This window comes from Triturus cristatus, chromosome 1_2, assembly GCF_964204655.1.
Source record: "Triturus cristatus chromosome 1_2, aTriCri1.1, whole genome shotgun sequence".
Classification (NCBI taxonomy): domain Eukaryota; kingdom Metazoa; phylum Chordata; class Amphibia; order Caudata; family Salamandridae; genus Triturus; species Triturus cristatus.
The window spans coordinates 717,740,789-717,755,488 of NC_140580.1; the positions used below are offsets into that span (position 1 = coordinate 717,740,789).

Sequence of the window (14,700 nt, forward strand, 5' to 3'; positions counted from 1 at the left end):
GAAATGTTAACATATCATCCTGTTTGGCTTTCATCTTGTGTAATGAGTATACCTGTTTTGTTTACATAAACACATTTCTCCTGTTTTAACCCCTTGTGTGCCACGCCCTTTCCCCGCCCTGTGCCGGCCGTTACATTAGCGGGCGGGGTTTATGACGAGCTGGACTCGTCATGGGCACAGCGCAACCGCGGCCCATGACGAGTCCAGCTCGTCATGGGCACACAAGGGGTTAATATGTGCTGCAACTGGTAAAGAAGTCATTATGTATCATTTCTTGCCCTTAGCCCCGCCCCTGGCCCCGCCCACTTGCCACACCTCTAGCTCATTTTAATGAGTACCTGCAGTTATTTTTTTCCATTTAAAGCACTGATTTCCAGGTTTACGATTCGTTGTAAATCTGGAAATGTGTCAGGTTCCATGGGTGTTGCGTGGTAACACCCACAGTAACACCCGTGGAACGCCTCTTTCATGCAAAGTATTGTGTGTAAAGCGGCCGTATTTACAAGGACAGGAAAAGTCACACAGGGTGGCGTTTCCGGTCCTTGTATATATGGGGCAGTGAAATGCGCCCCAGGTGCATCACGAAAAGTGATGCACTAGTGGCGCAAGGGGCTTGTACATCTGCCCCTCTGTTTCCAGCATACTTCAGAATTATAAAAAAATGCTTCATTTTTGTTTTCCCAACTGCAGAATGGATACAATTAATTTACAGGTATTTACAGTTTCCTGTGTGTAGTAAAAAACACAACATGATACAGCCTTTCCTTTCACACTCCCTGTACTCCAGCAAGATTGCAAAACTCCTCATACTTTGCAGTCAGAGAAAGAAAAGTAAACACCAATCCTCATGTTAAAAGAATAATCAGTAATTTGGCAGAAACTATAGCCTGACATTTGACCACTGTCTTTGAAGCACCAGCAAATGTGACAAGACAAACACAGAATTTAAAGGCATCTTTATTTATTGCTTGGACTTTCCCAACCCACCAAAAATTGGCTTGCGACTCCAGTGGTGTCTGACTCAGAGTTTGAGAAATGCTGTCATAGAGTAAGCACTGGACTGCTCTGCCACGGTATCCTGAGATTCAAGTACTAAAGAGGGATACTTAGTTATTACTGTTTGGAGTCCAACAGCACTGTGGTCCAAGGACACCAGTGGTAAAGGACCCCAGCTGTTGCAATTGGAGCCCAGCAACCGGTGACTTACACTACCTTTCTCTAAAAAAGCCAGATGGAGGCTGCAAAGAGTACTTCTCATGGGAGCCTGTTCCACATTGTGTTTATTTTCACTGTAAACCATTTTTTTCTTTCAATGCAGATTGAGTTGAACAGGTGACTGCATATTACCGATAAGACATATTCATACATTGATATCAGCCTTTGATACACCGAGTACTGTTTGCTGTGCCAGTGAGATTTTCTTCTAATAAAAAGCCAACAAACAACTTAAAGTCCATTTTACTTAAAACATGTATAAACATGTTTCTTTTTAAAAAAAGATAGTCTGAGTGAAATTTTTTTTAAAAGGAGCCATTATATGCTAAACAAGCATCGACAAGTGTTGGCTGCCAACTTTTTTGGTTTGTCAATGCTTGTTTTGTTTTTTCATATGTTTTGCAAAACTTTATTGTTGAAGAAACCCCGGAAAACATTGGTTAAAAACAAAAATATTTTTTGTTCTCTAAAAGCACACATTGCTATTGCAATCGCTGGCAATGTAGGAAACTACTCTGTGTGTGAATGTCCTTGTGAAAGAGAATAATGCAGCCACTCATAGTGAAGTTAGCAGGTGGCTGAAATGGGCTGAACCAATGCCCCATGGTACCTGCTGTAGTGGATGGAAATAAAGTGTGAAGGACACAGTAACAGACCAATGTATGAAGAAGCTCCTACAAGTAAATAAAATATATATAATTATAGAAAATCAAAACAATGGCCTCTCCCTGTATTGCTTGAGTTGCATCGTGCTTGCGACACGACTCCTGCAATGCGTGATTTTTGCGTCAACAGATGCGTCAGAATTCCTGATGCATCTGTCAATCCTGCGCCATGGTGCGCCGTATTATAAATACGGCGCATCCAATGTGGCGCAAGGGTTTCTCTGGGTGGCGCAGGGAAAGTGACGCATCTTTACAGATGCGTCACTTTCTTGTGAATCTGCCCCTAGATGTTTGATACTAACTATCCCTATTTTCAGTGAAGCCATCATGTAGCTGGGGAACTCGTTTTCACTGGTGTACAGCACATGTACTTAAAATGGCTTCTGAGTTCACTTGTACTGGCAGCAATAGAGCTGACCAGCACAGGGGCATATCTGCCTGGGCAGAAATGTTTTTGCAGGTAGTATAATGCATCCTGTTTTAGGGGTGCCATGTCATGTTTTCACTTTTGTCTGCACCAAGGCACACAGTCTGCAGTGCAGTCTGCGTTTGGTGAGGGGTCCGTTCGGGTGGCATAATTCATGCTGCAGCCCTTAAGGTCCCTCTTTAGCCTCCTTGCCCAAGGTACTAAGGGCACCACTTACTAGGGGCTTACAGGGAGTGCTAAAGGTATGGCTAATTAGGGCACAATTGCACTGTTTTTGGGAAAGAGATGTCGCACTGGGGACCTGGTTAGCAGGAACCCAGTACACTTCCAGTCGAAACCACATTAAATACTAGGCCAAAAGTGGGAGTGACCATGTCAAAAGGGCATTTTCCTACAACGTCAAATTACTTATTCTGCTCAGAATATTGATTCACCTCTTTTTACACACTCCATCTAAAGATAGTGCTGTGCTGCGGTCTTCAACGATTATCTAAAACTCCTCCCTTTTTTTGTCAGCATATTTGGAAAAATGGGTAGCGTAATGTGCAGATTTGACACAATTTTTGTAAAATGTTCTTTTGGGGAGAACCCCCATTTAAGTGGTGATGCTCATTCACTGTTGCTATGGTGTGACAACATTTTCCAGGGCTGCTAAGGCTCCTCCATTCATCCTGACATTGAATGTATCTCTATGGTATTATTCCAACTTCTTCCTCTGCTTAGACCTTTACCCAATATTCAGAATCTTTGTATTGTCTCTTTGAGTCAACTGGTTACAATGAATCCCAGAATACAGGGTACTTGTATAGTGTCCATGAGTGCACTGATTACAATGAATCCCGGAATACAGTCCTTGTATAGTGTCCTTGGGTGTACTGGTAGAAGTGGAATCCCAGAATACAGAGTTCTATTACAGTGTCCTTGGGTGCACTGGTTACAATGGAATCACAAAATACAGAGTGCTTGTATAGTGCCCTTTAGTGAACTGGTTACAATGCAACACCAGAATACAGAGTCCTTGCATAGTGAATCCCAGCAAAGAGTCCTTGTATAGTGTCCTTGAGTACACTGTTTACAATGAAATCCCAGAATACAGAGTCCTTGTATAGCGTCCTTGAGTGCACTAGTTACAATAGAATTACAGAATACAGAGTCCTTGTATAGTGTCCTTGAGTCCACTGGTTACAATGTAATCCCAGAATACAGAGTCCTTGTATAGTGTCCTTGAGTGCACTGGTTACAATGAAATCCCAGAATACAGAGTCCTTTATAGTGTCCTTGAGCCCACTGGTTACAATGGAATCCCAGAATACAGAGTCCTTGTATAGTGTCCTTGAGTCCAGGGGTTACAATGGAATCCCAGAATGGAGGGTCTTTGTATGGTGTCCTTGAGTGCACTGGTTACAATGAAATTCCAGAATACAGAGTCCTTGTATAGTGTCCTTGAGTCCACTGGTTACAATGGAATCCCAGAATACAGAGTCCTTGTATAGTGTCCTTGAGTCCACTGGTTACAATGGAATCCCAGAATACAGAGTCCTTGTATAGTGTCCTTAAGTCCACTGGTTGCAGTGCAATCCCAGAATACAGAGTCCTTGTATAGCGTCCTTGAGTGCACTGGTTACAATGAATCGAAGCAAACAGAGTCCTTGCATAGTGTCCTTGAGTGCACTGGTTACAATGAAATCCCAGAATACAGGGTCTTTCTATGGTGTCCTTGAGTGCACTGGTTACAATGAAATCCCAGAATACAGTGTCCTTGTATAGAGTCCTTGAGTCCACTGGTTGCAATGGAATCCCAGAATACAGAGTCCTTGTATAGTGTTCTCGAGTCCACTGGTTACAATGTAATCCCAGAATACAGAGTCCTTGTATAGTGTCCTTGAGTGCACTGGTTACAATGAAATCCCAGAATACAGAGTCCTTGTACAGTGTCCTTGAGTCCACTGGTTAAAATGAAATCCCAGAATACAGTGTCCTTGTATAGTGTCCTTGAATCCACTGGTTACATTGGAATCCCAGAATACAGAGTCCTTGTATAGTGTCCTTGAGTCCACTGGTTACAGTGGAATCCCAGAATACAGAGTCATTGTATAGTGTCCTTGAGTCCACTGGTTACAATGGAATCCCAGAATAAAGAGTCCTTGTATAGTGTCCTTGAGTCCACTGGTTACAATGAAATCCCAGAATACAGTGTCCTTGTATAGTGTCCTTGAGTTCACTGCTTACAATGGAATCCCAGAATACAGAGTCCTGGTATAGTGTCCTTGAATCCACTGGTTGCAGTGCAATCCCAGAATACAGAGTCCTTGTATGTCGTCCTTGAGTCCACTGGTTACAGTGGATTCCCAGAATACAGAGTCCTTGTATAGTGTCCTTGAGTCCACTGGTTACAATGGAATCCCAGAATACAGAGTCCTTGTATAGTGTCCTTGAGTCCACTGGTTGCAGTGCAATCCCAGAATACAGAGTACTTGTATATCGTCCTTGAGTGCACTGGTTACAATGAATCGAAGCAAACAGAGTCCTTGTATAGCGTCCTTGAGTGCACTGGTTACAATGAATCGAACCAAACAGAATCCTTGTATAGTGTCCTTGAGTGCACTGGTTACAATGGAATCCCAGAATACAGTGTCCTTGAGACCACTGGTTACAATGGAATCCCAGAATACAGAGTCCTTGTATAGTGTCCTTGAGTCCACTGGTTACACTGGAATCCCAGAACACAGAGTCCTTGTATAGTGTCCTTGAGTCCACTGGTTACAATGGAATCCCAGAATACAGAGTCCTTGTACAGTGTCCTTGAGTCCACTGGTTACAATGAAATCCCAGAATACAGTGTCCTTGTATAATGTCCTTGAGTCCACTGGTTACAATAGACTCCCAGAATACAGTGTCCTTGTATAGTGTCCTTGAGTCCACTGGTTACAGTGGAATCCCAGAATACAGAGTCCTTGTATAGTGTCCTTGAGTCCACTGGTTACAATGGAATCCCAGAATACAGAGTCCTTGTATAGTGTCCTTGAGTCCACTGGTTACAATGGAATCCCAGAATACAGAGTCCTTGTATAGTGTCCTTGAGTCCACTGGTTACAATGGAATCCCAGAATACAGAGTCCATTTTATTATGTGTTTCAGTGGACTGGTTGCAGTATAATCCATTTATTCAGTGCCCTTGTACAGTGTCCATGAGTGCAGTGGAAGCAATGGAATCCCTGACTATGGTGTACCTGCATAGTGTCTTTGAGTGCACTAGTTACAATGAATCGAAGCAAACAGAGTCCTTGTATAGTGTCCTTGAGTGAACTGGTTACAATGAAATCCCAGAATACAGGGTCTTTGTATGGTGTCCTTGAGTGCACTGGTTACAATGAAATCCCAGAATACAGTGTCCTTGTATAGTGTCCTTGAGTCCACTGGTTACAATTGAATCCCAGAATACAGTGTCCTTGTATAGTGTCCTTGAGTCCACTGGGTACAATTGAATCCCAGAATACAGAGTCCTTGTATAGTGTCCTTGAGTCCACTGGTTGCAGTGCAATTCCAGAATACAGAGTCCTTGTATATCGTCCTTGAGTGCACTGGTTACAATGAATCGAAGCAAACAGAGTCCTTCTATAGCGTCATTGAGTGCACTGGTTACAATGAATCCCAGCAAACAGAGTCCTTGTAAAGTGTCCTTTAGTGCACTTGTTACAATGGAATCCCAGAATACAGAGTCCTTGTCTTATGTGCTTCAGTGGACTGGTTGCAGTGTAATCCATTTATTCAGTGCCCTTGTACTGTGTCCTAGAGTGCAGTGGCAGCAATGGAATCCCTGACTATGGTGTACCTGCATAGTGTCCTTGGGTGCACTGGTTGCATGTGGAATCCATATATAAACTTTTAATGAAATCCTTCTGTCTTCTTTGAAACCCACAGGATGAGGAGTATGAATTGGAGGATGATGACGATGATCCCATTTACTTACATGGTGAAGATGATGGATTCCACCCAGAATCCAAGGGGAACTTGTTCCGTGACAGAAACAACAAAGTGGGTAAGCATGACTGGGGGTCGATCCTTCTGTCTGTGCCCTTCTGCTAGGGGAATCACAGGATCCTTTATTCCAGCTCCCCATAATAATGCAAGAGCATTAATTCAAAATGAATGCAAAGATCTGTCTTTATTAAGTCTCAGAGAGACACAATGCCTGTCACTTGAGCTGAAGGATTGTCCCTCTCTTTCTCTCTCAATACTTGTCAGTGATGGTGGTCTTTTCCATCCCTTCCTCACTGGCCCCCAGTGCTCAGTGGTGTAGTAAGGGTAAGATAGGCCAATAGGCAAGACGGCAAAATGGGTCTTCATACCACACATTGGTATTAAAAGATAGCCATAATTGTGGTACAGTGGGACCGGCACAGCCCTGGCCTGGATGCACTTCGCCCGCTGTACAAGTACAGCACTTTATTCGAACCCTGTTGCTAGAGTTGAAGACATATTACACTCTCCTTCCTCTGCCATCCCTGGAGCTGAAGACCTTTTGTCCTCTCTCTCATCCTCCTTTGGTCTTTGGGACAAGAGATGAACACCTGTCCATCTATCCTCGTTTCTCTGCCACTCCCTCTCACTGGATGTGATGACCTCCCCCTTTTTCCTCATCCTCTCTTAGACCATGTCACTGAAGTGGAAGACTTGACCTTTTCTTCATTTTCTCCTAGTCCCGGATGGGAAGATGTGCCCTTAACTCTTATCCTCTTCCAGGTCGTGCCACAGAAGGGGAAGACTTGCCCCACCTCCTCACCCTCTCCTGGTTTCTTTCAATTCTTTCAATGGAAGTCCTCCTCTCCATATTGCTCTCATTGCCCCTTTCAGTGGAGGTGGAGACCTATCCCCTTCTCTCCCATTCTCCCCCATGTGCTGTCACAGGAGGTAAAGATCTGTCCCCCCCTCCCTCATCCTCTCCAGGCCCTGTCAAAGGAGGTGAAGACCTTTCAACGTCTCTCTCATCCTCTCCCAGGCCCTGTCACAGGAGGTGAAGACCGGCCCCCCCTCTTTCATCCTGTCCCAGGCGCTGTCACAGGACTTGAAGACCTGTCACCCTCTTTTTCATCCTCTCCCAGGCCCTATCACAGGAGGTGAAGACCTGTCTCCCTTTCTCTCGTCCTGTCCCAGACGCTGTCACAGGACTTGAAGACCTGTCACCCTCTCTCTCATCCTCTCCCAGGCCCTGTCACAGGAGGTGAAGACTTGTCCCCCTCTCTCGTCCTCTCCCAGGCCCTGTCACAGGAGGTGAAGACCTGTCAACTTCTCTCTCATCCTCTCCCAGGCCCTGTTACAGGAGGTAAAGATCTGTCCCCCTCTCCCTCATCCTCTCCAGGCCCTGTCAAAGGAGGTGAAGACCTTTCAACGTCTCTCTCATCCTCTCCCAGGCGCTGTCACAGGAGGTGAAGACCGGCCCCCCCTCTTTCATCCTGTCCCAGGCACTGTCACAGGACTTGAAGACCTGTCACCCTCTTTCTCATCCTCTCCCAGGCCCTATCACAGGAGGTGAAGACCTGTCCCCCTTTCTCTCGTCCTCTCCCAGGCGCTGTCACAGGAGGTGAAGACCTGTCCCCCTCTCTGTCATCCTCTCCCAGTCCCTGTCACAGGAGGTGAAGACTTGTCCCCCCTCTCTCATCCTCTCCCAGGCATGGTCACAGGAGGTGAAGACCTGTCCCCCTCTCTCTCGTCCTCTCCCAGGCCCTGTCACAGGAGTTGAAGACCTGACCCCCTCTCTATCGTCCTCTCCCAGACCCTGTCACAGGAGGTGAAGACCTGTCAACTGCTCTCTTATCCTCTCCCAGACCCTGTTACAGTAGGTGAAGACCTGTCCCCCTCTCTTCCTTATCCTATCACAGGTGCTGTCACAAGAAGTGAAGACCTGTCCACTTCCTTACCATCCTCTTCCATAGGAGGTGAAGACTTGCATGGTGCGAGAGTGCCTGTGTTGCAAGCAGGTTTGTGTGCCTTCCTGCATAAAAACAATCTCATGAGGCATATTCCTCTTTCTATGTGTGCTGCAAAAAACACAAGAAGAAATTAAGATATTTCTCCTCATTACGCTGCCTCCTGAGGATGTGCAGCATTTTGACACATTCTTAAGCCTACCAGTAAAGGTTGAACTGGGAATGCGCCAACATCCATGGGTGGATGTGTAGGAACAGCCAACACTCCACCAAGGAACGCTTCCCTGATGCAGAGTTTTCTCTCACTTCGTACCGTCCAAACCGTCATTTGTCTTCCTTTCCACTTCCCTTTTAGCCCCTTTCATACATCCGTCTTGTCGTATTCTCTATATTAATATGATAGGCCAGTGTAATTGATGGGAAAGCCAAACCTCACCCCGCCTCCCAAATCTTACTGATCAAGCTACGCTCCTGTAAATCGTTTTCTATGGCCCTTTTTACCTTAGATCTGGGACGTAAGATCAGACAGAAGGAGGACCTAATGAATAATATTGAAATAAAGAAGACGTCATAGCTCAGCTTTGGGTGGGGGTCCAGAGGTGGCTAGAAATGAAACCTGTTTAGAGAGAATATGAGAAACTATAACAATTGCAAAGAGAAAATAAAAGTGAGACAGATGGAATAAGAGTGCTAAAGAAAGGTAAGAAGAATGTAAAAAAAAGAACAAAAGCTAGGATGAAGGAAAGAAAACAGGATGGAAAGAAAGTTGGAAGGATTGAAAGAAGAACGTGAAGAAGGAAAGAAACGTGAAAAGGAAAAAAAGAGAAAGAAAGAAGGAAACTTTACTATCAGGAACAGCTGCAATGGACCTTCCGAGAAAGGGTTGCTAATTAATTCTTCACTCACTCATGTAGTGCCTTATGGTTTTAAGTGGGGGGCTGTTTTATTTTCCTGGCTACTACCTTGGTGAGAAGTAAGTGCCATACAGAAACTGAGCACTTAAATTCTTTCCAAAGCCTGACAAAAAGACAATGTCTCCCCTTCTCATCGAGTGTAGGTTCCTGCAGTGCTTGGACACAAGCAAGCTAGTTACTTTACCGTGTCTGACCACATGCTTCATGCCTGCTCTGAAAGGTAGGAGGAGGATGTGCTGGGCGGGGTGCTGGCAATGCCTTAGTAAGCTTAGTAGATCCACTCTGCCGCCCGCATTTCCCACAAGCTCACCAATGCCCAAGATCTATTGAAAGGGCAGCTGTTGGGGCTAATAATACCGTTGATTGAGGGTGGGTAAGTGCCAAAGACCAGTACTGAGAGCTTACCATTTCTGGTGAACGGACATGTTTTTGGTGCTGGAGATTGATTGGTCCACTCTAAAGTTAATGAATATTTTGTGAACACAGAGTACATACTGGCTCTAAAACAGGGCGCTGAGAAAACATCATGGCCCCTATTACGAGTCTGGCGGATCATGGACCGCCAGACTCGCGGGGGCGCAGTGGTGGCAGTCTCCCGAACTCCCTATTGCGATATGAGCGGTGGGACCACCATAGCCCGCTGCAGCTGACAGGGACCGCCGTTTCCTGGCAGTGTGGCGGTGGTCAGGAGTCAGTAATATGCTTGGCGGGACAAGTTCCCTCTCTGCCACGGTTTTCATGGTGGTGGAACCGCCATGAAAACCGTGGCAGAGAGGAAACAAAGAGGGCCCTACAGGACCCCCTAGTGCCTCACGCCCTGTGGATGGACACAGAGGGGGACAACATGTGACCCCCTGTGTGCATGCACACCAGTTTCTGCGTGGCATGGACTTTTAAGTCCATGCCATGCAGGAATTGATTTAGGCGTTCCCATTTTCAGGGCACTGGCATGGGAACATCAAAAACAAGGCCCCCCGGACAAGAGGAAACTCCTAATCTGGTGGGCTGTCTGACCACGGCTTTGGCGGTGATGCAGCGGGCGGGGCGGACCTGGCACCGCACTGCCAAAGTCGTAATCGGGCCCCTGTGTTTGTGATCCGTAGAGTTGATTAAATGAGTGAGTTATTTGCATTTGTGCTGTGTTCGGTAAGGTAATTGAATACTGTACTGAACTGCCAGGAAGCAGTTGAAAGGGATGTTAAAAAACACATTTTTATATTTAGATTTAGGATAAGCAGGCCATTTTGAGAGGCTTGGACAGAGTTCACATTTATTGCCTGAACTGAAAGAAATAAGGTACAAACTTCCCTGAGCATTAGGCATGAAGGCCTTAGAGTGTTCATGTGAGACTCTAGTAGATGTGAAGCCCTCCCTAAAGTTGCATAAATGGCTCTCTGTGTGATGTCAAGTGATGGTGTTAGGAGTCAGCGGACTCATTGACTCTCCTGGGCTCTGCAGATTTTGTGCTGGTTTGGGAGGAGAAGATGCGCCCACACAAGAAGCGGAAGGTGAAATACGCCTACAAGGAGATGGACCAGGACGTCTCGGAGTCCCGATGGGAGCGGACCCGCAGGGCAAACGAGTACTGGAGGAAGAAGTTCCTGAAGAATCTGCGCAAAGTGGGTCTCTTAATGGAGAAGGTGAGAAGGTGACATCTAGGTCCTTGTAGGCAGCTCTCTGGTTCACTACCCCTTTCCCTGCCTGTCCATATCTTCCATTATCATACTTTGACTACCCTTTCTCTCTCTATCTCTCTCTCTCTCTCTCGCTCGCTCTCTCTCTGTTTCACCTTCTCTCTCTCTGTTTCTCTTCCTTTCTCTCTATCTGTCTCTCTCTCTGTCTCTCTCTCTGTCTCTCTAGTTCTCTTCCTCTCTCTCAATCTATCTCTCTCTATGCTTCTCTGTTCCTCTCTCTCTAGTTTCTCTCTCTCTGTTTCTCTTCCTCTCTCTATCTGTCTTTCTCTCTCTCTCTCTCTGTTTCTTTCCTGTCTGTGTTTCTGAGAGCCATGAAACAGACAAAGCATCATAGTGACCAGTTGCCACTGACCCTGACAGTGTAGGATGGATTAACTAGCGCCAACAGTTGGGTAGTAGAGTGGCAGTGTGTGCAGCAGCAGCATTGGATTTACTTGGTGGCATAGGTTCTCTGTTGCAGGATTAGGGCAGGACTATACCACTTGGCTAATTAGTTTGCAGGTGGCACTGGGATGTTGTAAAGGAACTTCGAGAGTGAGATTGGTGTGTGGCACTGGTACTGAGGCTGTGGAGCTGAACTGTGATAGCGAGACTGTGGCAACGACAGTGGATGGCTCTGTTGCATTGAGACCACAGGGTTACTCTGTGATAGTGAGGCCATGAAGCGGCCTGTTGCAGAGATGCTGTGCTAGTGAGAGGGTGGGGGATATTGTGGCAGTGAGACTATGGTGTAAAACCGTGATGTAGCGGGTTTGGTGAGATACTGTAGTAGTAAATCTGTTGTACTGTTATCAAGAATCCTGTTGGATGTCTGGTGGATACCATGATACTGAGGCTGTGGCATGACACCGTGGAACTGAAACATTTCTCAGACTCTGCAGTAGTGAAGTTGTGGTTAACTTTATAATAACTCAGGCACGGGTCCCTATTTTGAGTCTGGTGGACAGACGTAAGTCAATCGGGATGGCTCAGGACTTTACCTCCATCATTCAGAGGGACCTCCACCCACCAAATTTTGAGTTGTCGGCTGGCCTTGTGGACAGTTCTATACGTTGATAGGAACCGCCATCATGACGGTTCCAGACAGTGTGGGAAACGTCTGACAGACGTCCCATCAACCATGATGCCTTCGTGACTCCTTCAAACTTTTCAGAAGTTTTTTGTTTTTCAAAAACAAAATGTCAAATTGGGAATTTGTTTTTGAAAAATAAACACGAATAGCCCTCACACAATGCGAGTTCCCTCCCATGGTGTGGTGGTCACTTTCACTTTTTACTGGTGGACACTAAAAAAGAGCCAACCGACCGCCCACTATAATAGGAATCACAGTTGGATGGCTTACCTTTGACAGCCCCTACTCCCTTGTGCCATTGGGTGAAGGTTTACACCGTCAGCATAAACCTTGCAGTCCACCCATATCTAAACACAGCCCCTACTCCCTTGTGCCATTGGGTGAAGGTTTACACCGTCAGCATAAACCTTGCAGTCCACCCATATCTAAACAGGGTACGGGTACACAGACAGAGAGTTCGGTGGGCAGGGTACTCTGGTGCATTTGCGTCAGAGAATTCTGTCGGTCAAACTCTAAATCAGGACCATAGTATGTACTGAGGTACAAATCCTGTGACTGTGGCCCTCTTGCTGCAAGGATGATGCACAGCACTGTGGAAGTGAAGACACGTGGTACAATACTGTTGATGTGACGTGGCACTGTGGGGCTGAACCTGTGCTAATGTGGTTGTAAGGTAGTGATGTAGCACCAAGGTGCCAAGGCTATATTGTGGCAGTGTGGAAATGAGGTTCTAGCATGCCACAATGCCACTTAAGATTTATTTTGATTTTGCAGTAATGAAGTTGACATTTTTCGACTTATATATAGAGCTTGATGCACAATGACCTTTTTGGCACTAAACATCTATTTTTGACCAAAAAAAATGGTTCAATTTTCACCTGTTATATGTCCACAAAAAGATACCTGGCAGTCGTAGATGCATTTCCTACTGAAGAATTATACAACACTGCTGTGTACAATTACACAGTAGTAAGGCTCACACAAAGGGATGAGGAGTAGGCAGGTCAAGGCATTGTTTGCTTTTAGTGTTTGTTAATGCTTACAAACTTGTAAGCTTGTGAAGAGTCAACTATTCCTCTTTAACGCATTCTGGCCGTGGAAATTGCGGAAATACGTCCTCTTCCTTGGTGGAAAAGGAGACAGAACATCCCGAAATCTTGTGGGAGTGTAGAAGGGAATTACTCCCTGGAAAAAATATTTTCCAAATGGAGAAACAAAGAGAAAATGAAAGAAAATGTGGAATTGCACAGTGTGGCTGCCTTTTCCACAATGTGTAATTGTACTATGTGCACGATTACGCTTTTGGGAAATAACTCATTAAAATATAACGTGGCATTGCCAGTACTACACCGAAAAACGTGTGGCTGGTGCGTCTCTCTAGCTGAACTATTGCTGTTTGTGAACTCCAGAAAGTAGTAATTCTGCCCCCAGGAGTAATATTATGGGTGGAGATTTACAGTTTTTTTGTAAATTGGGCCCATGGTTTGCTCCTCTAGTAAGTATATTGTTCGGTGCAATATCACTATGCGCATGACAGAGTGGTAGTCAGACTGCGATGACTTTGTTGTCATGAAAGTTATTGTGTGGTAATATAGTTGTGACATGACAGCGCGCCATTATGAATGTTATCAAAAATGAGGAACTAAAGACCTATGCACACAATCAGTGTATTGGCATAATTATCTTGAACCCAGTCTTGCGTGTCAAAACTTAATTCGATGTTTGCCGTTTCATGCGGGTTTCGCTACCTCAGCACGGAGCCAAACTCATGCTTTTATGTGCCTGCAGTAAATTAAATCAATTTATGTAACTTGATATTTCTCCGAGTTAGAGCTTAATTTTCAGGCGGTTATGCGTGGAAACAGTAAGCAAGGTTTTCTTCTTTCTGTTTCTGAGCTGTGCAGTCTGAAATAATGCAATAATACAGAGAAATTTGCGGGTTAAATGAACGGACTTTGTGTACTGCAGGTGCATAAAAACATGTGCTCTGCTCTGAGGCAGCAGAGCCCATCATGATACCACCTCTGGAGCCTTATTACTCAAAGGGCCACTTTCCCTTTCAAAAGGTGTGCCAGGCCAAACGGGGAAAGTGTGCCTTATTGTGGTGAATGCGCTGCCCTCAGGGTAGCTGTGAACCCGTGCTACCCTGGGCGCATTGCATTCAAGTGAAATACGGAGTGGCTGTTTCACTGTGCAGGCAGCAACCTGCCTGCACCTGCCTGCACTTTCAAGAGGGGAGAGATATCCCCTTGCAGGAGTAACTGCAACCGCTTGCAGGGTGGTGTCTGGTGGTGCATGGGACCCCTTTGCCCCCATTCTGAGTGCTGTTCTCTGGGAGCACACTGACAGTGTACCACCTGATGGCTTCTTTGCTTTGACACCCGCATTCATAATATGGTGCAGAGGCAAAGTGATTTTTTCATTTGCAGGGGCCACGCCCCCATGCAAATGAGGGAATGTCCTTTCAAGATAGCACTGGCGCTACATGTGCGCCAGCCCTCTCAGTATTACAGAAGGGGCTGCACAAGCGCCTGCCGACTTCGGAAATATCAAAGTGCACAGGGGGTGCACAATGTGTCACACACACCCCTTGTGCCCCTAGGGCACTTAGTGTAATACAGCCCCAGGTGTTATGACTTGTTTGGCCAGTGAAAAATACTGCGGACATTGTGACTTGCACCTGTGGAGAAGAGTCTGATTACATTTGGGAGGTTAGCTCTCCTCCAGACAGGACCACAAGCAACATCAGTGAGGTATTGCATGGCAGGCCAGGCTGGACTGTTCCT

At 45.8% G+C, this 14,700-nt stretch overlaps 1 protein-coding gene across 1 annotated transcript in view; it reads left to right on the top strand.

The window, feature by feature from the left end:
• ANO7 (anoctamin 7) overlaps positions 1 to 14,700 on the top strand; it is a 227,047-nt gene that overhangs the window by 47,625 nt on the left and 164,722 nt on the right. The window contains exons 2-3 of the mRNA XM_085608600.1: positions 6,229 to 6,346; positions 10,607 to 10,788. Of these exons, the coding sequence (XP_085464726.1) occupies positions 6,229 to 6,346; positions 10,607 to 10,788 (300 nt within the window). The remainder of the gene's footprint in view (positions 1 to 6,228; positions 6,347 to 10,606; positions 10,789 to 14,700) is intronic.